General features: G+C 36.5%; 1 protein-coding gene across 3 annotated transcripts in view; it reads right to left on the bottom strand.

Moving 5' to 3' along the window:
• The window catches only part of LOC135217328 (alpha-N-acetylglucosaminidase-like), a 266886-nt gene that overhangs the window by 174338 nt on the left and 65048 nt on the right, over positions 1–27500 (bottom strand). For all 3 annotated transcript variants that reach the window (XM_064253128.1, XM_064253129.1, XM_064253130.1), the window contains exons 6-8: positions 21598–21759; positions 20867–20932; positions 20156–20219 (exon numbers count right to left, since the gene is read on the bottom strand). In XM_064253128.1, the coding sequence (XP_064109198.1) occupies positions 20156–20219; positions 20867–20932; positions 21598–21759 (292 nt within the window). The remainder of the gene's footprint in view (positions 1–20155; positions 20220–20866; positions 20933–21597; positions 21760–27500) is intronic.

Genomic DNA, 27500 nt, shown 5'->3' with positions numbered 1-27500 from the left:
ATAAAACTAACATTGTTATTGGTACTAGAGTGTGAGAAAGCCTACCTATGAAAGTGTGCTTAAAAGTTGACGCTAATTGATATCTGAGCAGGAGATAAAGTTTTCTACGGTAGCTTCATCGGTAATGTCGTGGGCTTTCCACCCAAAGCATCTCTCAGACGTCAACTGAAACCTGCTCAAGGGCTGACGATTATTTCTCTCGTTTAATTCTTAGTTGAGTTAATATACTTACAGAAATTCGCGAAGGCTACTTGTAACACTAAATTTTCTTCATTACACATGTGTGTGTGTGTGTGCATGTATGTGTGTGTTCGCCCGTCTCTTCGTCATCTGTAGGAAATACTATACGAACTGGAAACTGATACTGGTCACATCTGCTTTATATTAAAAATCGGTTCTCTCTTTCTTCTTTACAATGTTTTCATTTAGGATGGGTGTCATATAAGCGAGTGTGACCTCCAGGCTATAGTTGTTTTCTTGGTTGCACAAACCGTGAGAGCAACAACGGTTCTGAACTACTATTCTCTGCGGTACCAGACTTCATTTCCTCTCTCTACTCTACTTTCACACAAGGGCTCCTATTTCACTCAGTAAGGTTACTGGGTCTTCTGTCACCCCAAGTTCGAGTTTAAACTAAGTAGGAGAGCAAATGGATCGATAACTAAATTCATTTTAGATGTAATAGTATAAAAAAAGCTACATTTGTACTTTTAAACCCGAGAGCAGGGAAAAAAATAGCTCGAGTAATTATAACAGACAAAAGGGTAAGACTCAGCTTAAACGAAGAGTAAACAGCCTCCTTTAGGGAAGTTACGTTTTATGAATAATTGTAAACACAAAGCAAGAAAAAAAGAATGAATTATCATAATTCAGACACACGGGATGGAATTACAGATGTCATTCCGCAAAAGGCAAGGGTTCTTCCATGAAGTTTAAACGGATGGTTATGGAGGCATCCTGGAAAAAAAGACATTACGTCGACCACACTATATGAAAAGCGCTTGCTGTAAAACAAGATCTGCTGTCACATCTGGAAAGCAATTTTTACTACCTTACAATTGTTCATTGTGTTTTTGGTGATCCATGGACACTTGCATGGATACATGAAAAGATTATACGACAAATAAAATTCACAAAAGAGAAAGCAAAATCTTACATCCCACTCATATGAAAAAGCAAAGTCAGTTACTTGTGGCAATAGACTGAGTTGGTTTCTCTCCGAGTTTGCGTCATCACTAGTGTAAAGAAAATAATGAAATGGACCAAATCTCGTCTTAAGAGCTCCATACACTGAACGATTGTATAAACGACTGTTTGAACGATTGTCGTCATCGACAAACATACACACTAACGATCTCCGCACCGATTTCAGTCTAGGCAAAGATTTTGTCTCGGGAAGATATGGCATAATTTTTAGGAGACAGCGTTATAACGGCAAACATTGGACGACCTGTGTATGACAGACAAAAGTCGCAAGCCAGCACCCTGGTCGTGACAGATCGTTCAGACACGAAGCTCCGCCCACTTTTGCATTCAAACAAGCCCATACACAATATTTCTGCGGACGATACAGACAGTCGTTCAGACAATCGTTCATACAATCGTTCACTGTATGGGTCCTTTATACAATTTTAATATTTCATTCAATTCGGAATAAACAGAAATTGTCCTTCATGATGAATACTGGTCATGATCTCCGTAACTACTGTAACAAACATGTTTATTATATGTCGCATTGGATTTTTAGCTACTCGTGTTTTACTAAAATTTTAGATACATTAACGCGTAGATCTATCTACAATCGTCATTATATACAGGAAAGCACTTTCGGTCTTGGTAAAAGACCAACTGCATCGATTCTTATACTCCCATGGAACGGTTCTGCCAATCTTATCTCAGGTTATACATAAGTAACAGTAGATATCAGAATGAAGAAGGAATACATTCTCTCTCTCTCTCTCTCTCTCTCTCTCTCTCTCTCTCTCTCTCCACAGACACAAAAATAGTCTTCGAAGATCATTAATCTTATCAGGATAGTAAGACCATCTTTTTTACGAGATGTTTTGCCATAAAATCCTCAACTTCGTTTTAAGAAGTTGCTGGAATGTGCTTCATTAATCCAGGGCGCTTTGTCTTGATAAGTACCCTGATTACCACTCACGGAAACCTGCCTTCTTCCAATATATTCTCCCTGTCTACTCTGCTAACTCTCTCTATCCGTATCTGTTTCTCCATTTATACACACAGATAATATATATATATATATATATATATAATATATAATTTTCTAAATTTTAATACAAATAAATATACGATACAATCCATATATATATAGATATACATAAGCAGTATACAAATATAGCATACATACTTGGCATACATGCATACAAACATACCCGCGCCCACCGCATAAATGTTTAAGATTTGATGATAAGAACTCAGTTCAAATGTTAATCTACCATAAAATCAACAGAAAAAATTTGGAGAACGCTATATCACTACTGTCTGTGCGTGTTTATGTGCGACAGCAGGATATCTTAAGAACGGGATAACGGGTCTTAATGAAAGTTGGTAGATTTATTTATTAGGTGACCTTCAAAAGGCGATTAACTCTTGGAGAAAATCGGTTGCGAGCTGGTCATTTCTTGCCAAGAATCAATCGTATCTCTTAATTGATAAGGATTTTCCGCAGTCTATATAATTCATCGCTGGCTTCGTATTTCGACCACGCCCCCGCAAACATCCCCCGCTTTTTTTCTTTTCTTTTTTTTTTGGGGGGGAGGGGGGTTAGCAGACTTTCGTAGCCAGTAAATTTTGGTATTTATGAATAGTGATAATAATTCAGTTCGACCCTTTCCAGTTCAGCACTAAATTTTACTTAAAATAACAGTATATGTAACTGATGTAAGCATACTAGTATAGTAGGCTATAGTATAATTTAGTATATGGTATAGTACAGTATAGTATATATTAAGCTCGACTTACGTGTATATATACTATATATATATATATATATATATATATATATATATTATATATGTGATATATATATATATATATATATATATCTATATATATATATATATATATATATATATATGTGTGGTGTGTGTGTGTATATATATATATATATATATATATATATATATATATATATATATATATATATGTATATATATGTGTATATTATATAGTACTAAATATATATGTATATATATACTATATATATATGTATATATATATATATATATATATATATATATATATATATATATATATATATATATATATATCAAAAGATGAAGACTGTCAGTCCTAGATATCTTGTAACTTTTCCCGAATATCTCCGTTAGATACCATCCAATATATATGAGGTCCTGTTATTATGTGTGTGTATATATATATATATATATATTATAGTATATATATATATATATATATATGTATATACATATATACTGCATATATATACTCCATATATACATACACACACATATATATACATATGTGTATATATATATATATATATATATATATATATATATATATATATATATATATATAGATAAGTATATATATACTATAGTTTTGTCACTATTTCCGGGCCACCAAAATTAAGTCAAAAATAACCTCTGACCACGAACTGCTTTAACCTGGAAATGACTTTGATTAAAAGTAATTGTATATGGTAAGTATCGGGATTTTTTAAGGCATGTCCGATTTAGAATAATGAGGACGTTATATATGAATATATAAAACTTAAAGAATGTCATGTAATCACCGAGAACCAGGATTCGATCCTGTGCCTCTCAGGTTTGATACAGAATGGACGAGTCTTATTCATTCAAATATCAGAAGAGATAAAAATTGTTCTCCCAGTTTATGTGATTAGGGCATTAAGACATTATTGACACATGGGTATTTTATGAATCTCGAATTTATATCTTATAAACTAGACAATGCTATTCCAAATAACAGGCCTGATACAAAAAACAGCCTCCCGGGTTGCAAAGTCCCGAGATGTATACTGGTATTGCACCAGCGCCCCCCCCCTTTTTTTTTTCATGGTTAGGTTAGGTTACGTGGGGCTAGGTTAAGTTATTTTAAGCGTGACTACGATGTAATACGGGTGTGGGAAACTTGATGAGATTATTTTCAAGAATATACAATGGTTAGTTTTAAAAATATGGCGTCCCGCTTTTCAAGGAAGGTTCAGTACTCGGTTACAGTTGGGGAATATGCTCCCGGGTTAGGCAATATATAGTCCGATTAATTGCGCGGTGATGACATTTTTCTGTCTTCTGGAATCTCTTCATTTAACGTCGGTTACTCTTCCCCGAATCTCTGCAGGCGATCTTAATCCCCTTAATTCTAATTGATTTGGCAGAAAACGAGAAAAGCTATAAAAAGCGCTTTCATTTTGGGATTTATATATTTCTTTTTGCTCGCGGTGTAAAAACAATAAGAAACTTCACTCATCTTTTGAAGCCTTTTCATTGTAGTCATTTTTGGAAAGTATTGTAATTGGATAACATATCATAATATTTTTCTCTACATTGACATTCAGGTAGGCCAGCTCCTTATTTGCCATTGCGTTTTTTATCACTTTCTGTTATCTGGTTTGTTTCTTTCCCTCTCACTCTCTTCTTGACTGCTTCATGGCACTTCCATATACCTTGGCATAAGGTCCCTTCTACCGAGCACTTTCCCTTGAAACAGTCTCTGCTTTTCCTTCCTCAGACATCTCATTTCCTCAGCCCATCACTGGGAAGTACAGGTCAATATTAAGAAAGAAAAGATTGACATGGCCCAGATTTGTGACTGTTGCAGCTCTGCCGGAGGCAAATTCCAGAGATGTATGCTAGTATGGCACCCGCTCCGTGCTTTTTTGCCATGCCCCTATGTTAGGTTAGGTTAAGTTCAGTAAGGTTGAATTAGATGTGGGAAACATGTTGGGATTATTTCAAGAAAATTCTATGGCTAGTTTTTGAGTTGTGACGTCCCACTTTTTTCAGGCAAAGGTGCCAGTACTCGGTTACATCTCGGGAAAATGCCCCCCGGAGATATGGGCAGACGTATATTAGGCAGGGCTGGCCACAGGTCGGTTGTATATTATTTGTTTAATATATTAAGCTCGTCTAAAGGACTGTACTCTCCTGACCAAAACTCTGAGAAAGTACTTTTAATGCCTCTGGCAAAGACAATGATAAATTGCGTGATTAAAATGCATTGGAATTCATTCATACCTGAGGGGAAATCTTCCTCTGAAGATGATATTCACACTGATTCAGACCAATGAACGGTCACTGAACTCTGATTTACAAATTATGTGAAGAATAAAATCGTCATCTTGAGCTGTTTCATACACCCGCCAAAGGTTCATTTGAATCCGTTATAACACCTACACATGACATGCCATTCAACTCTCTCTCTCTCTCTCTCTCTCTCTGTATATACACACACACACACACACACACACACACACACACACACACACACACACATATATATATATATATATATATATATATATATATATATATATATATATAGATATATAATATAAATAATTATATATATTGCATCTATAGATAAGATAAATAATAATATAGATAGATAGATAGATACAGATATATGGGTGTGTGTATGTTTGCGTTTTACGCTACCCGTAATGTCAAAACCATGGGGAAAACTTCATACACTCGTCAGGCCAAATTGCCTGGAGGGCCGTACTATACCTGATACTGTAAGGAAGTTCTAGTTTTGGCCAAGTCACCTTTAAAAAGGTGGCACGCCTCACTGTCGGGATATTCAAAAGGAATAGGGAAGGGAGGAGATCCTTTGATCCTTTGGTTGTCGGGATGTCACAAAAATGCTCTCGAGACGCTCCGATGAATGTTTTGAAAGAGACAACGAAATTCATTTTCATCCATCCAAATAGCTCTTAGACTGGCTTCAGGTTTACAAACCTTTGCCGTTGAAGTTCTTTCTACGGGACCATATACAGGTATGTTTTAGTTGTCGTTTTTTTTTTTTAATGAGAATTTTACTGTACTCACTTAACACCCGTAAAATTTGATGATATTTGGAGCGATAAATTTGGTGACTAGGAAAAAAGTCAGAAAACCTATTGTGTGAAAACGAAACGGCACTTCTCATATATTTTCTCGTATAAAACTGAAGCATATAAATCAACATTTGCTGAATAAACATATATGATTGACCAATAACATGGAAATCCTCCTTATAGACTAAATTTGATAGTGGTGAAGCCGGAGTACATTATGACGGTTTTCGTGAGTTCCCATTTCATACCTGTTTCACAGAATACGGTTATTACGCTCATTTACTTATTTAACCCTTGACATGTCTGCTTAATAGGTCTCAATCCCATATGGGTTGAGAGTTATAGCATAAAAAATTACTCCGCAGGAAAAAGTGGGAATTCATTATAACATCTTCGTCATATTTCGAATGCAGGATCTACATAGAACTTTCTAACAGCAAAATGATTCAACGAATTTGTAATAATATAAAATAAAAAAAATAAAAAGCAAGGTGCCTTTGTTATTCAAAAAAGTGTTTCATCCTTTGAAACAGACGGTTTTTTGTTTTCAAGAGAGCTTCTTTAATAGCACCACAACTCATTACATTTTCAGTTGACTCAAAAAGGGTGGAATGAGAAAAATAAGTCGCTGGTCCATATCTCAAAGGGTTTCGACGTTGCCCTTCGAAAAACTTAAGCCAAAGAACGTCATTGTACATGCGATAAGGAAAAATAAAAAGCAATATGAGTATCATATCAAAGACTACGCTTCATAATTCCTGAGATGAAGATGAAAACCATGAAAGAGTAATCCCACACATACGTTTCCTTCTCCGTCTTTAGAATTGAATAATGCTTTACGTAAGGGGATTTTTTAAGATAGATAAATGTTTCACCTGAAAGATGAGGCAAGCGTAGAAATCAGCCTCTCATCGGGCAGGTGCTGGAAACTAGCAAACTTATTTATCTGGAAACATGTTTGCAATTAAAGAGAAAATTTTTTATACATAAAAGTATGTATGTTTCATGCGAACATGTGATTGATATTAGTACATGTCATTCCGCGCGGAAAAATGTTAGAAATGAGACGTACTTTTAGTAGTTACCAAACTCTTCGCATAGAAATGTGTTGGAACAAACTGAAGGCTAAATATACAAAAGGTATTAGAAACAAACTAATTGCTTTTATGTGGTAATTTGATGGAGAATAAAGAATTCATCAAGGAGGAGGATGATTTCTATGTTGCAAAGAGGAAAGTGTTTGAAATGCTCTGTGTATAAGGCCATATTACTTAATAGCTGACATTTCATGTAAAAAGTGAGCAGAAACTAAATTAACAATTTTATAGAAAAGTGCTCAGAAAGTTTTTGAATGCCTTATCATATAGTAATTAAATTTAAAATTTTCTTTAAAGTATAAAAGAGCAAAACTGGCCTAGATTAAGATCTACTTTAGAAGCAAAAAGTATTCCATTTTTGGTGGTACTTTTTTTTCATTTCAACAATTATCAGGGACGTTCCATAAAAATTACAACTTTTTTGAGAACTTGAAATTTAATGTATTGAAACATCGTGTTAAAATTACTCTTCTTAAACTCATCAATATATCCTGCAGGTTTTCCTTTGATATTCACTGTTCTTCTTGCAAGATTTTTATTGCATTAGAACTACCCACTTCCTCAATGGAAAATAGTTTCATGGTAAATTATAGTAATCTTGCACCACTTTAGGTAATCTTTAACAATCTCTTAGACTTTCTCAGGAAACCTCGTAACTTGAAAGAGTGGTTGACACATTCTAAGTCAAATTCAAATCGCAGCTGAGTGGAATGTCAGAAGTATAAGACCATAGTTTGAATTATATCAAGTCTGAATAGTCTTACGCTTCATACTAGACCATTCAAAGTACACAATAAGACGACTGATTTTCACAGTTGAAGGGACAGTGAACTGCAAATCACACGCGGAATCACTTTTCGTACATTAAGAGTAAAACCATATCCGAATCCGAAAAATAAAGCGCTGAATTCTATGAAGCAATCATGGCAGATTGAGCTTTTTCTTGAAAAAATATCATTTCCAATTATGTTTGACCACAATGGACGAGATAACAAATAATTTTCACTCCTAAAATTAAACCCTGGATAAGATAAGAGTTGGGTGTCATCTTTAATTTCTGTGGATACTGAGCTCGATACTGAAACCTCGACTCATTTTTTCAATGATATAATCACACGATTTCTCAGATCATATAATAATATGCTCATCATTCTTTAGAGTTGTTTGTTATTCGGTTGCGTAACCTTTTAAGTAACCTTGCTATTTAAGCTTCACAAGCCTGCTTCCCGTAATTATTTCTGTTTGTTTACTAGTTTCTTTTACATTACCTCGGCCCCTCTGATTAAGGCATTACACTTTAGCGACTGGCTGGAATCAATATGGATTATATGGCATGGCACGGGCAGTATCGTAACGCCTCTGACAGTTACTGTCACTTGGGCAAAGAACAGCAGTATTTTTGCATGTTTTTTACGATAACCTTAGTAAGCGCCCTCTAATCTGGAAATATCAAACCTTACACACTACATCCACGACTCCGAGTCTTATCCCTAAAGTTCGTCGTTTTATTGAAGGGAAATAGTGTGTGTGTGTTTTTTTTTTCCTTCTTTTTTTTTAAGCATGTCATATTTACGCTAGATAAAAGAATGCCATTAACTTTTGCTTTATGATGAGCATAGGCTAGTCCTTCCTGTTTAGCAACCGTAAATTTTTAATTATCGACAGAAAGAAATGATACAGTTGATTTCCTGCGGTTCGTGCAATGTTGTCCAAACGGCGGCGTTGCATCAGGCATGAAGAATCTCATACCAAATGCTAAAAATCGCCTCAAATGGTATGCCAAACCCCCACTAATTGAGTATTACTGGCTATGTAATTTCCCGATCATCGATTATAGCAATTAGTGACGAAGAACTGTTCATTGTAGCAATCAATCTGCTACTATTAACAGTCGTGATATAACTAATTAATTATTCACTATGGCAATGTAATGATTAACCAAACAAAAACTTCTTTCAGTTTTCTTCTGAAGATTGAAAAAGAAACCCACAAATTCAATTTGTAACTTGTTTACTCAGAAGTAAACAAGTTACAAATTGAATTTGTGGGTTTCTTTTTCAAATGTAATGATTTTTCAATAGGTAATTAAATGGCAATATCTACTTATCCAAGAGACTCAAACCAATGTTAACCAATCATCTAGTATGTACATTCGATATGTAGGTCCCGAACGCTGTAATTTCGCTGTAATGGAAAAAATACATAATTATATTCAAGGGTTAAAATTGTAAACTGCGCGCGGTAACTTCCAGGGTCGGTTGGATCTAGGAAAGCTTAAGATTAGAAGGTAAGATAATCATCATGTATTTATATTCTATGCTGCTGGTGCAATTACTGAATAACATCCCTTGCAAAACTAATTATTTTGCCTATGTGCGGTGCATCAGTTAATGAACGGATGGAGTTTAATTTGTGAGCAAAGCATTTTCAGTGAACGCTTATTCATGGAGCCTGACGATAAAAGTCTGATGCCTAAAGCTGGGCCGATTTTACGTGACGTTTCAAACTCACCTCCAAAAATGGTCATGAAAAGGTAATAACTGTGGAATAGGTCATATTATGGTCAGCCTTTCAGTCAGTACCTGACAGGAACAGTCGCTCCTTGGGAAAAAAAACTCAAAAGAATAAGGAAGACGGCACTTTTTTTTTTCTTTTAGTATCCAGATGCCACAAGTAGCCAGATAAATCTTCTCCAGTTGCTCAGCCTTCGTAAAAGACAGCCTCCAGAGACTTTAGAACTTGCGAGTCCTGTTGCAAGCTTTCGATAGTGCTCGTCTAACAGTGGGAATCATGCTAGAGTCAAACTTAATGCTAACGTGATAAATGCTTTATATAAAAGTGAGAAGTTCAGCAAGGACTGAAGGAGCCCGACCAGGAAAAGGCTGATACCAATAAAGTACATCTTCAGCAAATTGCTAAACTAAGACAGGTACAGTAAATAGTCACACAGTAAGTCTGATTTAAAAAAGAAAATGTCTGCATTATAAAAACAATAAATGGAAATTTGTAAAAATGAAAAAAATCACTAGATCTTGGATAACAAAGAAGGAAAATCCTTCAGGACTCAAACACACACACACTGGTAACGTTCCTTTGTCAACGTTAATCAAAGGACTATCGCGATAGCAAGTTCATGAACCTGGGAAGGAAAGCATTGAAGAAATGTTTGAAATTAATCAAAGATTAACTGAATCTAATTGTATACTTGTTGGGAAAATAATAATATGCCAGCAATCACCAACCGAAAGTTCTTGCAATCACCAACTGGAAGGTCTTGCAATCACCAACCGCAAGGTCTTGTAATCACCAACTGAAAGGTCTTCCAATCACCAACTGAAAGGTCTTGCAAAACTTACAATTAACCTTTCATTTTTATCATCAATATTTGTCTTGCGCATTAATTAACATAAACGCGCAAACTGATGAGAAAATGTGTAATCCTCCCCGAGCGAGGTGTTATATAACATTTTGTTAAAATTAGCTTTCTCGTTTCGTCTTGCCGACGTTTTGAAACGGAATACGTAGCCTCCAGGGCTTTGTGTCAAGTTATTATCATCCATATAACCGGTAGTTGAAATATTAAGTGAAGATTTTCATCTCAGAGATTCCTATCCGTAATGTATCCTTCAATCCGTAGCCTGATATTTCCCTCTTTTGCAAAAATACGTTCGTATTATCATGGCGTCCTTTTTTATTGTCACATCTTTTAATTTACTGCTCAGTACATATATGATATAATACAGTGCAGTTGGTAACGTGCAACAACAACAGTGGGATAGGCTAGGAGAAGAAAACCCTAAGGGTCCCTCGGAAGGAAGATAAGGTTTCTGAAGGGGGAATAGGGGGTGGAAAAAAAAGTTATAAAGAAGAGCGATGAAGAATGGGAGAGAACCATTTGTCAAGTATTTAGTATAGAGTTTGTTCATTCCTGTGCTGCGTTGCGGTTCCAACTACTGTAGAATAATTACTATTTCATTTACATTTGTATTTATTTTTATTTTATTCTATTGGCCTGGCAAATTTCTGAAGAGTTAAGGCTCCAATATTGGATCGTGCTGGTCTAGTAATCTTGGGAGCGTTTGGTATGCACTCCCCAGGAATATGCATTCCCCGGTCATTTATACGTGTGAGTTGCACTCCCCCGTCATTATTATAAGTAAAATATAGACTCCCCTTGGGTTATTTGCACTCCCCAAGTCCTTATTCCCACTCCCCTCCCACCCGTTAATGCTATACAGTATTATGTACTCTGCATTCTGTAGTCGCTTTCATACATAGGGTTTAGACATGATTGTGTACTTTAGAGAGCTTGGCACGGCATGGTTAGGCTAGGCTTGACTTGGCTTTTGGGGTTATCGGCATATCATGGCTTGGCTTCGCTTGACTTTTAGAGTGCTTGGCTTGGCATGGCTTGGCTTAGCTTTTAGAGTGCTTGGCATGGCAGGGCTTGGCTTTGCTTGGCTTTGCTTGTCTTTTAGAGTGTTTGACATGACATAGTTTGGCTTGGCTTGGCTTGGCTTTTAGAGTTCTTGGCATGGCATGGCATGGTTTGGCTTTGCTTTTAGAGTGCTTGGCATGGCTTGGCTTGGCGTGGCTTTGCTTTCAGAGTGCTTAGCTTGGCGTGGCTTGGCTTTTAGAGAGCTTGGCTTGGTTTGGCTCGGTTTGGCTTGGCTCGGCTTGGCTTGGCTTGGCTTTTAGAGTGCTTGGCATGGCATGGCTTAGCTTGGCTTGACTTTTAGAGCTTGGCTTGGGTTGGCTCGGCTTGGCTTGGTTTTAGAAATGCTTGGCTTGGCTTGGCTTTGCTTTGCTTTTAGAGTGATTGACATGGCATGGCTTGGCTTGGCTGGCTTTTAGAATTCTTGGCATGGCTTGGCTTGGCTTAAGAGTTATTTTCATATCATGGCTTGGCTTGGCTTAAGAGTTATTTTCATATCATGGCTTGGCTTGGCTTAAGAGTTAATGTCATATCATGGCTTGGCTTGGCTTTAGGAATGCTTGGCTTGGATTGGATTTTATAGTGCTTAGCACGGCTTGGCATGGTTCGGCTTGGCTTTTAGAGTGCTTGGCATGGCATGGTTTGGCTTGGCTTTGCTTTTAGAGTGCTTGGCATGGCATGGCTTGGCTTGGCTTGGCTTCTACAGTTCTTAGCATGGGTTGGCTTGGCTTCTACAGTTCTTGGCATGGCTTGGCTTGGCTTGTAGATGTTTGGCATGGCATGGTTTGGCTTGGCTTGGCTTTTGGAGTGCTTGGCTTGGCTTGGCTTGGCTTGGCTTGGCTTAGCTTTTAGAGTGCCTGGCATGGCTTCGTTTGGCTTGGCTTGGGCTTTCTTGCTGGCTTTTAGAGTGCTTGTCTTGTCTGGCTTGGTTGCTTGCTTTGCTGCTTTGTGGGGGGGGCATGGGCTTTGGACTTGGCTTGGCTTTTAGAGTGCTTGGCATAGCATGGTTTGGCTTGGCATTGCTTGGATGGCTTTTAGAGTTATTGGCATGGCATGGCTTAGCATGCCGTGGCTTTTAGAGTCCTTGGCATGGCATGGCTTGGCTTGGCTTAGCTTTTAGAGTGCTTGGCTTTTAGATGTTTGGCATGGCATGGCTTGGCTTAGCTTAGCTTGGTTTTTAGACTGCTTGGCATGGCATGGTTTGTCTTGGCTTGGGTTTTAGAGTGTTTGGCTTGGCTTAGCTTGATTTGGCTTGGCTTTGCTTTGCTTTGCTTTGTTTTGCTTGGTTTGGCTTTGCTTTGCTTTTAGAGTTCTTGGCCTCTTCTTTACCTGATATATATATATATATATATATATATATATATATATATATATATATATATATATATATATATATGTATGTATGTATGTATGTATGTATGTATGTATGTAGATATAAAAGAAACGAAAGGGGTTGCAGCTGGGGGCCGAAGGCACGCTGCTAAGAACCGTAAGTAATGCCAATAGTACACCACACGAGGTGCACTGACGGCGCTACCTCCCTACGGAGTAAATAAATAACACACAATGGGTAACTAATGGAGAACGTGATGCTGATTTGCGCGTTCGGTCAATTAAAACGTGAAAATAACACGAAAGCTCCTAAACTGAATCATGCTATAGGTAAGAAATGTTATTATATAGAACCAAATTTGTTCATGGTATCAAGGTATTTGTAACTTAGCCCAGCACACGGCAATCGTTGGTATAGTTGCCCTTTATTTACGTTTCATGAGGCAGAAGCTTATGTAACACTTTCATTTATCAATATTCCACGATTACGGCAGTGATTTATGGGAACTAGTGACATTTATTTCTCCTTATCTCCTCACTGTCAAAATAAAGCAGTAAATTATGTCAGCCGAGACGTTTCAGTACAAATAAGTCTCACGTTATAGGGTACAATATGGCCAAATTACTCTTTGTTACTGAAAAGGATATCCACAATAATTACCTACCGGTGCTCCAAGTAAATATAGCTGGGCTGACAACATCACTATTTTCCCAGTACTACATCAAATACGGAAGAACAATCTAAAAGTGGTAGAGTCGGTCAGAAAAAGATTGATCATTGAAACGTGCATGTTTATATGCCTCTCCCAGGTTTTCCTAATCTTTTCTTCCTCTTTTATTTTATTTTTTTTTTTTTCACTTAACGTTTATAATAATTTCTGGAATGAAGTTGGAAGCGAAGAAGCTACTTGAATGTGTTTTGGCCCATTGGCCATCCCCCTCATCCTCGGATATTGCATATTCTCTCTTGTCTGAATTTGACATTTATGGAGGTTACGGAGAATATTGAGTCTGAAAAGGTTTACGACAACAGGCAGTCAAAGGTGAGGTCCAACAAAGCAAGAATCGTACTAGTCTTAAAAAAAAAAAAAAAAAAAACTTTTTGTGCCGGCTTTGTCCTTCCGTCAGCACTATTTTCTGTCCGCCCTCAGATCTTAAAGACTACTGAGGCTAGAGGGCTGCAAATTGGTATGCTGATCATCCACCCTCCAATCATTAAACATACCAAATTGCATCCAACTAGCCATAGTAGTTTTTATTTCTATTTAAGGTTAAAGTTAGCCATGATCGTGTCTGGCAACGATATAGGCCAGGCCACCAGCGGGCCGTGGTTAAAATTTCGTGGGCCGTGGCTCATTCAGCTTTATACCGAGACCACCGAAAGATAGATCTATTTTTGTTAGCCTTGATTATACGATGTACAGGAAATTCGATTGCGCCGAAGAAACTTCGACGCATTTTTTACTTATTTATGAAGCAACCATATACGGGCACTAAATCCCACGTTTAAAACCGACATCTTGGTAAGAGCAATAGGACGGATCGGAACGTTCCCATGTCCGGGATTTGCCGTCCTGACTCTCTTTTACATCACCATTCTTTTATACGGGATACAAATACTAGTACGAGAATAAGGGCTCCAACTTCATCACTGATATCAGAGACATAGAAGGATCAATCGTTAAGGATGAACATCTGTGAAAAATTCCTTCACGCTACTGTCAAATTTATCACTTTACTTCCTTCTCTTGTTTGTTTGTTTGTGTGGTGCTCTTACGTTGCATGGAACCAGTGGTTATTCAGCAACGGGACCAACGGCTTTAGGTGACTTCCAAACCACGTCGAGAGTGAACTTTTATCACCAGAAATACCCATCTCTCACTCCTCAATGGAATGACCGAGAATCGAATCCGCGACCACCGAGGTGGGACACAAACACCATACCAACCACGCCATTGAGGCGCTATCTTCCTTCTCTTGTTTTTATCCGAACTTCAACTATTTCTCCTTTCAACTGGGTGAACCCTATCCTTCTCCTTGTTTTATATATATTGTTCTCTCTCTCTCTCTCATTTTCTTCGGGTCTAAGCTAGAAAAGAGCGTTTAGTGTCCTATGTCGTTGGCCTCTGATTTTGAAATAAAGGATATTGATAAAATATAAGAAAAGAAGAGCAGCACAGTTGTGCAGATGCTGACATTTTCCATTTCGTAATTTCTTACGGTTCATCCGCGAAAAAGTTGTACTGTAATTTCAGAGAGCAACATCATCCTCTGACTACTGGATAAAAGCTGCATCCCTTCCTTGAGTGAAGTTTTTCTTTCAAGATTTCCGGATTATATAGAATAAGCTAAGCATATTACCCCGTCTTTGTAATATTCCTTCGTGCACCACTTATAATGAGAGAGCAATTCAACTATATGCAGTTGTTTTTTTTTTTTTTTTTTTTTTTTTTTTTTTCCCCACCAAGTCAGCTTTACTCCATAAAGAAGAACTGGTTCAGCAAGCCCCACATGCGTTCCAAGAAATGAGTTCTATCTGTTCCACACCTGCACAGCTCCCACTATCTTCTTTCTTGGTCTGCCATACCAGACCTGTTCCGAGAGGGTTTCGGGGTAGTCGAACGACCTCCCCAAAATAATTCTGGAAGTCCAAAACTGAAGAAATATCTATGAATTTCAGTGCAAACTTTCTACATTATATGTGAAATTCTGTTAACCAAAGTCAGTACTTTGAATTACATCTAATTGGGTAGAAGGACATAGACCGCATACCCAATTTTTTCTTTTTAATACAAGTAAAATAACATTTTCAAGCATTTCTTCTTGTATATACCTATATATGCAATGAAATTTATAGGAGAAAAGGTCCAGTTTTGGGAAAAAGCACCCCCCTCCCCCCCCCAAACAAAAACAAAAAAACACTCTGGGTACGGGCCTGAATACTCTATGAAATCGGTCTCTCTTTTTGTTGCTGTTTTAGATTTAGTTGGCCTTATGCCAGCACGGACTCTTCTCATAGAGCAGCCCGTAAGAGTCTCTCCCATCATAGGGCGGCCTTGAAGATTCACTCCAAATGCTTGTCAACAGCTTCAGTTATTCCTTCATCTATACTAGCATTTGCTATTATATCTTTATGAATGCCAATACTTTTATAACCTGATATTTGCCAATATTCCCTTTCAACTTTGTACTTTTACATATATTTACATTTTCCACCGATTTTTCAGTATTGCTCTCTTATCACTAGATCAGCGCTGTAGCATCACCTGCATTGTCAAACATTCCACTTTCCTTTCATATCCTCCTTTCGACTGTTTACACAAGAGTGGACAGACACAAATTAAAATAGCCAGAAAACCTATCATTCTTGCATTAATATGAATAAACCTTTTCTCATTCATTTACAGTACTTTTGAACGTAATAAATAAATTACTATTTTCACAATATGTTTCCATCACTCAGCTCGACAACGCTGAATTTTAATCCTCTTCCAGGGTAATATGGTCCAAATAATGCATGCATTATAATCATGAATTGTTAATAGGAAAAAGTGGGCTCCATTTGTAAAGGGGAAAATTATATGCATATTTATTTTTGAATATTTTTTTATGCACAGTTAGTAGCTGCACAAGTTAGTTTCCTCCATTACGGTTTCCCATAAAACTACTTAAATAGTTTTAAATGACAAATTGAATTATATGTTCCGTGGCTTATGGTCACAATTGTCTTCAGCGTGTATCAAGCGTTCAGAATAAATAATGAAATGGATGCAATTGATACGAGGTTAAATAATTATAAACAAAAACAGTTCAAACAAGGCATGGAAATACAGTTTCTCGGCTTCATCATTGACATCGGTCCACCTATAGCTCTGCACCAGAATGTGATCATACATCATGCTATGTGTCGTTGTCGGACAAAGCACCCAGTTGTCAACAAGATGGAACACCCTTCCACTGGGAACATGTTAATCGTGAGAGGAGCACTGTACACAATATTTCCACATCGACCGAGTGACAGGGATGATGCCAATCTTGTGGCACGCATGATCAAACAGACATAACCCATTAGGTTGTGTTTTTTATGGTACGTCCAAAATGTTTTGTATGAAACAGTAATTCTGTTTATTGACAAATTATGAGGAGGCCGAAATGAACGTGGCATGACATTCAGACAGCTCACAACGATGCCAAATATGTGTATATATGGAATCTATATAATTCTCTAGTTTTGTAGCAGAATTTATTTCCATGTATACCTACATACGGATAAAAAATGTATCTGGTTGTAAAAAGTTAATTTCCCATTCATAGCATATTTTACCAAGAGTATGATAAAACAGTATTATTGGAATCAAATTCATGCGAGTTACGATTAGGTTCAGTAGTATTGAACGTTACTTGACTAAATGCAGCTAAAGTTGGTAAAATAAAAAAAAATGGTTATGCACCATATCTCACAATGAAAAAGTTGATAATCAAGAAAGCGGAGTTCTCAAAAGAGCGAAATTAAAGAAAGTTGCTCTATAATCAAATTAACAAATGTATGATTGATTAGGTGCTGTAGGGTTTAGATGGAAACCATAAATTAAGTATGTGGAAATTGCAAGGAATAGAATGCGGTGTTAAACAGAAAACCCTACATGTTCATTTTATTTTTTTCATTTTAATTTTTTTTTTTTTTGCATGACAAATGGCTCTCTCACCACTGGCCCCTATTGAAGTCTGCAGAATGACGGTACTGTAATGAGGTTCGTGCATCGAGACGGTTAGTCACAGCACTATGAAAATGATTAAAATCATTTTCATAGAACCTGTAAAATTTCTATTTTGTAGTAAATGAAATTTAGCTGATGAATGCGTGGCATATTGTTTTACTTCGTATTTCTCACGCTGTAGAGGATTATAACACATGCTAGCCTTCTAAGCAATAATCCCAAATCCTTTGTTGAACTATGTAAGTGTTTCCGCTATGAACGTATGTTAAGTGTATCAAAGAGCCGTTGCTGATAATGAGATTTCGCACAAGCTCACGTGTTTAACCATTTTCCTTCGAAACGGGAAAAAAATACAGAAGGTAGTAATTTCGAAAAATCCTTTCCGAAGAATAAACAAAAAATCAAGTCTTTTCCTTAAACAAAATCAGGTAAAAGGTAAGATCAACATAACATGCGGCTGAAATGTATGAAGTACGTGGACGTTATTGCATTAAGAAGCAAAATGGTCCAGTCCTTTGAAAGACAGGGATGAAAATAAGACTAAACGAGCGTCGTGTATAAACATTCCCCTGCAAATGTTATTTTCGCTCTGAAAGGGCAACACCCTTCAAAGACACAATATGGAAAATGAAGCCATATTTAGAACTCTAACTTTGTCTGGTGTACTTGGGAATATTTTTAAAGTAACCTTGACTTCATGAGAAATGCATATGGACACAGCAGCCTTTTTTTAGATTTAAAGTAGGATTTAAAAAGAAAAATATTGTAGAGTGAGAATTCATATGATGGCTCTTAATTAATATCGCCGATATTTCTTAATTAATCCAGTTGAAAAAGAAAATGTGGTAAAATGACAATTTATATGCACTTCAAAATTACGTTTACAATATTTTTTTATTTATAAACAAATTGCATTTATAATTTTTGTAAAGGGTGAGTAGATATTTAGAGATTCTGATTAGATTTAAATTTTAAAAAAAGGTTATACAGCCCAGTGTGGTCAATGAACATAATTTTGATCCTGAACATTGAGGATATTTTCTATACCTAAATTTAATTTCCTAATATGATATCCGCACGCTGATGCATACCGTAGGCTGATGCAGAACACCTATCTGATTGATTTGTGTTATTCAGTGAAAGGTCCGAAAATCGCTATTAACAGAGAATCGTACTAGAATCATAACCATAGCCTAATGAATTCACCTTTACCCTCACTCTCAAATTTATTTTGATATTCTTAAGGAAACTGGTCTCTTGCCCTCAGCAGTATCTGAGGTCTTGGTTCTTAACTGGTTCCTGAAATTCTCTTGGAAAATGTGTGCCAAAATCACTGACTAAAATTGAGTAGTTTTTAGATCACTGCCAAACTTTCTAAAGCCTTTCATAAAGAATCGAGCTTCATTTCTCGCTTAATTCTATAAAACCACATTTTAGGCACGCATCTATTCCCAGATTCTTTATTCAGGACTAAAAAAGAAAAAAAAAAGCGTTCAAGCGATAACCAAACTGTAATTTTTGCATTAATTTTTTTTTACTAATTTCCATTATATTGCAGTGATACTGTCCTTACCCTGGGGCTGAACTATTCACAAATTCCCATGAAAACCTACACCTGAACCATTAATGAAACTAAATGAGAAGGGCCTTAACTAATTGCCACATTCTCCAGAATTTCCATGAAAACCTGAACCTGAATTTTTACCCAAATCTAAAAAATTAGTCCGAGGTTCATACGTACGTATGGAGGAAAATCTTAGAAATTCTTCCCCAGGTCAGAATTGTTCAGATTCGTTCTTATAGAATCATGCGTAATTCAAAGGCCGTAAATTAAGACTATCCCTGATGTTGGCTTTAGATTCTAGTCTCTTTTTAAGTAATCTGAAACTTTTCATGAACATTTTTGCCTCAGTCATTACCACAAGATATGAAAATATTCTTAACTCTTCCAAACCATCCAGAATAACGCAGATAAAATTCGTATTTTAATTACCAATAAATATATTTATTGGTATCGACCTTATTGAGATAATAAGCAAGAAATTCGTGCCTGAATCTAATGAATGGCGTCGAACACATGACGGACGTTAAAAGATAATAAAGAATTTTCTTAGATTGTTTCCTGAGAATGGATGTATAATTTATTAGATAACAAGTTGGTAAACAATTTTGAGCTGCGTAGCTTTCCCTGCTAAATTAAACCAGTTTACCGTGGAAAGATTTTTTTTATTATTATTAGGTGTTTTTGCCGTGAGTCAGAAATAGAACTTTGACACCTATGCTCCCTGCCATATTCATTCTGTAAAAATGGTAATTAGAATGTAAAATAATCCGCTTATTTATGATTCTGTACGAAACACAAAGAAATTGTGGTAGAACTGTTAGACTTATTCGAATAAAAAGGCGTTATGCAGAAAGTGAGGCATTCTTTTCTCCTGTGAGCACTGCAACTCCTAAGAACTCGAACAGGCTTTAGGATCGAAACCATGGAAAATATGTCACTTACCTCTTCTATGAATTTACTGCCAATCTCCTGGAACAATGGGTCATTAGGATCCAACAAGTAAGTGCTGAAATGAAAGAGGCAAACTTAGGTTATCGAAAGTCAACTATTATTATAACTTTCACGACACATAAACAAAAATACAAAAGTATTGAACTAAGTTCTTCTTTCAATAGTGCATCATTATTATTTATTGAGTGCTTAAGTTCGGGACCATGAAGAAGTAACTGTGTGATCTCCGATTGTATACTGTATGCAATATAAGCCATATAACTAAACATGGTACCTTTAATCTCTGAGGTGTTACTGATGTGTATTCGATTGTTTAGAAAGTCTGCAAAAGTATTAAAAAATATCATATACTTGTAAACATGCCCTAAGTAGAGTTCATAAAATAAAAAACTTCCATTCAAGGTTTCACCTAACTTCGTATGAGTCAAAAAGACAAAAATAATCAGAGAGTTATCTTACATACTGCAGTTATTTTCTGTAATAGTATACAGGATATTACCATGTATATCCGATAATTTTGAAGAAGAGAATGATTTTTACTTTTCTGTCGAGTAATTATTGTCATCTCTGCCACCCTTTATCCGTTAGACGCAATAAAAGAAAAAGAAACGTCTCACAGGAAACCTCAATGTTTCTTTTATCTATTGTATACCACCGCAACTTTGGAATCACAACCAAAAATGATTTTATCGAAAGGCTTACCAGGAGTAAGTGCAGTTGAAATGTGACCATGGTCCCAGTCTTGTGATGTTTGCTTCTGGATACACCCTGGAATAAAGACGGAGAAATAAAAATATCCAATAATCGTCTACTGCAAACATGTCAGCTCCACAGAAGGAACCTGCGATATCTACTTGTGAAAATTAAATACAGTGATAAATACAGTATTTTCACCTCGATAACCATGACGGTTGCAGCACCATATCAATCACTGAACCTAGATGTACTTTTTTGGACTTGGGTGTACATTCCAGATTATTCCAAACATCTGGAAGCGACATTTTTCGCCCCTTTTCGTGTCTAAAACAATAAAAACTAATATAAGGCAATACTTTAGTTATTCTTTACACAAGTATTTTTATACAAGAGGTATTAATGATAAATAAATATATATATATATATATATATATATATATATATATATATATATATATGTGTGTGTGTGTGTGTGTGTGTGTGTAGTATGTATATATGTATATGTATATATATATATATATGTGTGTGTGTGTGTGTGTGTGCGCGCGTGTGTTTGCGTATTCAGTGCCTGAACATCCTCTGTAGCAAAAACGTGCAAATAAAAAGACTGGCGACATATAAGAAATATTTCACAACTACAAAAATAAAAATCTAAAATTACGGTCTGAAGCTTTGGAGTTAATAAAGACATCAAGAAACGTCTGTATGGAGAACGTAAAATGAGAAACAACTAGTACCTCGTTAGGCCAGCTGGAACGTGGCCTGCAAACGCTGGTAAAACAGGATACATCCCAAAGTCTCGCATCCTTTGTAGGATCTGATGCTGGAGAGATAATGTCTGTTCGTGCCAAGATTGCGGAAGGGGGCCACCCCATCCAAAAATGTTGCCCATGCGACCCCTGGAAAAAAATCATAACTTCTTCGGTGATCAAAGTATACACTAAAAGAATTTTAAAACTGGCAGGCTTGTTTCTTTCGATTTTCTAGGGGCGTTCTTGATGCAGAAAAAGCTTTTCAGTAATGAGTCTCAAAATCCAGAAATAAACTTGTTTTTCTTGACTTTTCTGAAGTATTCAGGAAATGGTGAAACTTTCAAGGCGTAGACTGAAAGGTCCCACACAACCTTCTTGTTTCTTTGGATTTTATTGTAATCTTTTTAAACACAAATGCTTCCTACAAATGGGAATCAAAAGGACAGGAAAGGCTAAATAATGGTGGTATTTCAATTATGTTTGGTGGCTTTTGAATAATTAACCGATTAGAAGTTAATGAATATCCTATTGAAAACATACAAAGTAAGAAATTAGAGTTAGAGTAAAAATATCTGAAAACTGAATTTGCATAATAATTATCGTTGCAGACGCCAAAATTTATCATCAAACAAAATAAATTTCAAATGACTCATATTCAGAAACTAAGATGAAGATACACAGAATATTAAATTTCAAATGATATTTGCAGGAACCCCATAAAAGAGGGTCGTCCTTCCAGTGACAAATGCGCCGAAGAATTTGTGCTGCGAAGGGTCGTTCGTTGTAATGTTATTAATCATCTGTGACGGGTACGGTCGTGCGTGAGAGATATAATAGAACAGAATATAATATCGAATTTAGGTCAAAGGCCAAGTCCTGGAATCTGTTAGGTCATTCAAAGCTGAATGGGAAACAGATAAAAGAGGTTTGAAAAGTGTAACAGTAGGAAAACCTTGCAGTTGCACTACGCTAGAAGATGGAAAGTAAGATGGAAGAAAGAGAATATGAACGGAGGTACAGTAAAGAGTTGCAGCTAGAGGCCGATGGCATGCTGCAAAGAACCTTAAATAATGCCTACAGTGCACCAAATGAGGTGCACTGACAGCACTACCTGCCTACGAGCCAGAGATACAGCAATTGAATATGTCCCTGTGAAGTCATTGAAGCCTTTCTAGATTAAAATGATATCTGGCAACTGGACAACTTTCCTATCCTCCCCACTTCGGGATTTAAGATCGTCCATAACAATTAAAAGTATCAAGACAGTTGTCCTAATGAGGCACCTGAAAGATAAACAGAAGTAATTGTTATCTATTTTCAGAATAACAATTCCTGTAACACATGAATGCATGAATAGATCCGTTATCTGTGATTCCCTCTTGATGCACTCTACCTGGGACCCCTATCATGAGGACATAAAGATTGCTTGATAAGGTTAGTTAGGAGGAGAGTTTATAACAAGATTTCAGTGCTATTGAATAAAACTCTCTTTTATTTCTATATTTACAGCATACAAATCCAACTGCCAGTAAACTGTTTTTATATATGCAAATTTACAGTTTTCACGACTGTCTTAAGGCTAAACTGTGATGGAGAAACTTTTGTGAGGAAATCAGTACAATTTTTGCAGAAACCACGAGCACTGTTACCCAAAAGACGACCGTACGAAAGACCACCAGACCAAATTGTACGAAATTCCGAATTCTTATTCCTTTTTAAGTGAGTATTGGCTGGACAATGACTTCCGAGCGGGGGATTGTCAAACTACACACTTTGCAGTGTGAAGACGAGATGATAGACATATGCCTATCATCATTGTTATTCACCCATTTAAGACATGGAAGTTCTCGTCATTTTGAGATTGGCTGACAACAAACATAACGATGAGAATGAAAAATTATGGAGAACACACGAAATCTCCCAAAGGTGCCAATCAATTTTGTTCAAAGTTGTTTGCTGCAAACCAATCAATTAAAGAAAAGAAGATTACCTTCATGTTGTCATTACTATACAATGAACTTCTGTATTGATATCCAAACAAACCTTGGCCCATGTCTATGTTTTATTAGTTTTTCTCCAGCCACACTTTCACAGCGTGAATCAAGAGAAAGCTGGTTCTTTATCTCTTGATTGTGACCTAAAATCTTGCATAATTTGCCCCATGAAATTTAAGTTTTACGCTCTCTCTCTCTCTCTCTCTCTCTCTCTCTCTCTTCTCTCTCTCTCTCTCTCTTCTCTCTCTCTCTCTCTCCACGTCTTTCATGTAATTAAACACATTTAATGAAAGCTCGAAAGTGGTGTAATTAATATGTAGTGACATTACAGCCATAATCTTCAATATTCAAAAGGAATTATTTGATAATTAATTTACAGGCGAACCGAGGTTAGAATTACATGTGGGGGCATATGAGGCTTATACAAATATAAAATATTTCGATAAAAAAAGACATACTATCCTATATCACTACATAAAACTATGGAATTCTCTCTCTCTCTCTCACTCTCTCTTACCTTCAATAACGTGTACGATCTCTAAACCGGCGCTCGCTTTCACTTCTTTCATTCCCTTTTTCCCTTAAGGGTTGGGATTAGTAAAAGCATCAGGGAGTCCGTTCCGCTTGTGTACGCACGCTAATCTGATGTACGAGTTCCTTTGGGGCACGTAGACTTCAAATGTACGCCACCATATTTCAGAATAAATAACCTACCGCATCACTTGTAATTTCCTCTTCAAATGACACTTTTGCTCTTCCTTTCATTTATTCGAAACATCTCTGTAATTTCAAATCATAACAAATAAAAAAATGCTCCGAATTTTCTTCGGCGCAATCGAGTTTCCTGTACAGCAGCTACAACATATAACCAAGGTCCACAAAGAGAGATCTATCTTTTGATGGTCTCGATATAATACCGTATGAGCCGCGGCCCATGAAACTTTCACCACGACCCGGTGGTGGCCTGTCCGCTATCGTTGTCAGACGCGCCATTATGGCTAACTTTAACCTTTAAAAGAATATAAATTACCGAGGCTAGAGGGCTGCAATTTGGAGTGTTTGATGATTGGAAGGTCGATGATCAACCTACCAATTTGCAGCCCTTTAGGCTCAGTAGTTTTTAAGATCTGAGGGAGGACAAGAAAAGTGCGGACAGAATAAAGTGCGAGGGGACAGACTAAAAAGAAAAACTACAAATAGACCTCTCAGGCGTTGGAGGTAGCAAACTCTTCACTTTTTAAAAGTTGAGGGAAATCGACTCGACAACAAGACGACGTGCCCAGATTTATATGTAGTTGAGATTCCAACTCCTATCATTCCCGTGTGTGCGCTGTACTTTTCGTCTCGGTAATACAAGTCGAACTTTCACGGAGTCACGAGGAAAGTATTTGTAAAGAAATTTCATTCTTTTTGCTGTGAGGCTGTGGAAGGTTTTTCCTAATACTGATATTTCTGTCGATGCCGATGACCAAAACTTTCATACCGCTTCAAAGCGCCATTCACCATCTTGATTGTCTTTCAAACTTACACTGTTTTTTATGTGCGCGGGGACGGGGGGCCGGTGTGTGGATGTGTATGTAAATATTTATTTGTTTGCCGAGTCCTTGTTCCTTGTTCCCTGTTCTCCGTTTGCTCTTAGTTTTCACAGAATAGAATGGCAAGTCATTCGTTATGATACAGAAGAGTCCTCGCTAGGTCAATGGCCCTATACTTATGTTTCAGTGAATGTTTCCTCCTTCAGTGGAACATTGAGCTTCTGTTATACTTCTAGTCAGTCAACAGGAGTGGGTCGTCTAGCAACCTCTCCACAAAAGGCTTGCTGTAGTACAAAGAGAAATTAATACTCTGGAGCCACTCCTCTAATGGGATAACGCAAATAACTATGATGATTATGAAAAATAAGAAGAGAACGCTATACATTTCCAGTGGCATGTGAGACAGATTATTTTCTACCTGTGATTGCCAAATCAGCAGTAAATATTCCCATTCAGTATTATTCAACTCTGTTTCACTGCGCAAGCAAGCACTGATTTGCAATAATAATTGATCCGTAAGCAGTCAGAAATGTTTAGCATCTTATTTAGACCTCTATAGAATTGCATAACTTCTCTTTTCCTTTGGAATGTTCTTCTTCAAGAATAGAGAGGTTGACGACGAACGAAATGTTAACAAATATCTGACATTTTCAAAGCCTAGTTTTCCTTCCCTCGCTCTGCCTCGTCCACAGTTTTCCTTTTCAAATTAAACTTGGTGACGAAGTCGACAACTTTTGATTAAATTTACAACTTTGTTTGCTCATTTTCAAGGAAAGTTTAAAACTTCACCAGTGGTTTCACACCGAAAGGAATTCTAAATAAGTCACCTGCGAGGAGACTTTTTTACCCCCTTTTCATTCGGGAGGGAAATCCTAATGGTGACTGGTGACTGACAGTGAAAGGGTGATACAAAACCGACTTTTTATGCCTTATGATACGATGACATATCTCGAGACATTCATTCCGTCGTTTGTGCTATTGCTGTGTTCCAGCTGTTACACACTGTTCTAGGGTCACGCCAGGTAAAATTAAACCAGTCTTTCACACTTACCCTGATAGAAAAGAATAAAAGTTCAAACATTTCCTTTTAATCTTCTTTTTTTCTTAGCCTTACTATTCCTGGCGCTTTAAAAATCTTGCAGTAACTTATATACTTTTATAAATCCCTAATAGGAACAAAGAGCAAACATAGAATACTGATAGCACTCTTAAAAGATATTTCTTCATGATACTTTATGAAACGTGGGCAGCTCTCTTCACCAAATAAAATAAATTAAATATTTCATAATTAAAGTATAACTTTTTTATCACACTTCATTCCACATGGATCCAGCATCTCTTTATTTAATGTCAAAAGAGGGAAGATATTTCAGCTTTAAGTTAACTAAGTACAAAATAAACCATTATAACCATGAAACTTCATGATTCTATAATGAAATGATTTCCTCGTGCCCTTGCAACTGAGTCCCACTTAACGAAATCTCCACTCTCTTTCCATAACAACTTAAAATCTTCTCTTCCTTTTTATAAGTAAATAAGGATTATAGGTGACAGCTATTCAGAACTTTGGTAAACAAAACCATATTCACAATACATGTTAGACATACATTACAACGAAGATAACTCTAAGGCAACTAATTTCTATTTAAGTCTGTAATTATATCTTTGAGGTCATTCTTAAACATGTTACAAATACAAGGGTCTAATCTAAATGAAAAAGGCCACGACTAACATTGAAATTACAATGAAAAGTAAGTTGTATTAAAGCAGATTCAAAAAGATTTCGTGATAAGACATCTCTTGACCTTGCAATTACTGAACTACCAACCCAATTTATTCGGTGGTTGTTTTCACTTAAATGAATGAATATTGCATTAGATGTTTGCCCAGTTTTTACAGAATATTTATGCTGGCTTAGCCTTACTTCTAGGCCCTTGCTAGGCTGTCCGAGATAAAATGAGAGACAATCCATACATGGAATTTTATATATTATGTTGTTGCTTTCTCTGGGGCCATTTTTTATTAACATTCCTTTTAGTATGTTATTATAGGAAAAAACAAGGTTGACATTAAAAGCTTTGAACAATGATTTAATGGTTTCAAATCCGTTAAAATATGGCAAACTGAGAATGTTCTTAGAATTTTCTTTCTACGTGTTACTTACACTATAAAACTTTTTGTGGGCTTTATTATAACAAATATCTAATATATGTGAAGGATAGCATAAATTTCTCCCTATTTTTCTTATGTATTCAATTTCTTGAACCAAATATTGGGGACTGACAATGCGCAATGCTCGTAAAACCATAGAAGAAAAAATTGATATTTTTATGTTAAGATGGTGGCCTGAGAAGAAATG

The sequence above is a fragment of the Macrobrachium nipponense genome, chromosome 7, assembly GCF_015104395.2.
Source record: "Macrobrachium nipponense isolate FS-2020 chromosome 7, ASM1510439v2, whole genome shotgun sequence".
Taxonomy (NCBI): Eukaryota; Metazoa; Arthropoda; class Malacostraca; order Decapoda; family Palaemonidae; genus Macrobrachium; species Macrobrachium nipponense.
Note: the sequence above shows the minus strand (reverse complement) of the source record. Positions and strands in the feature narration are given on the sequence as shown.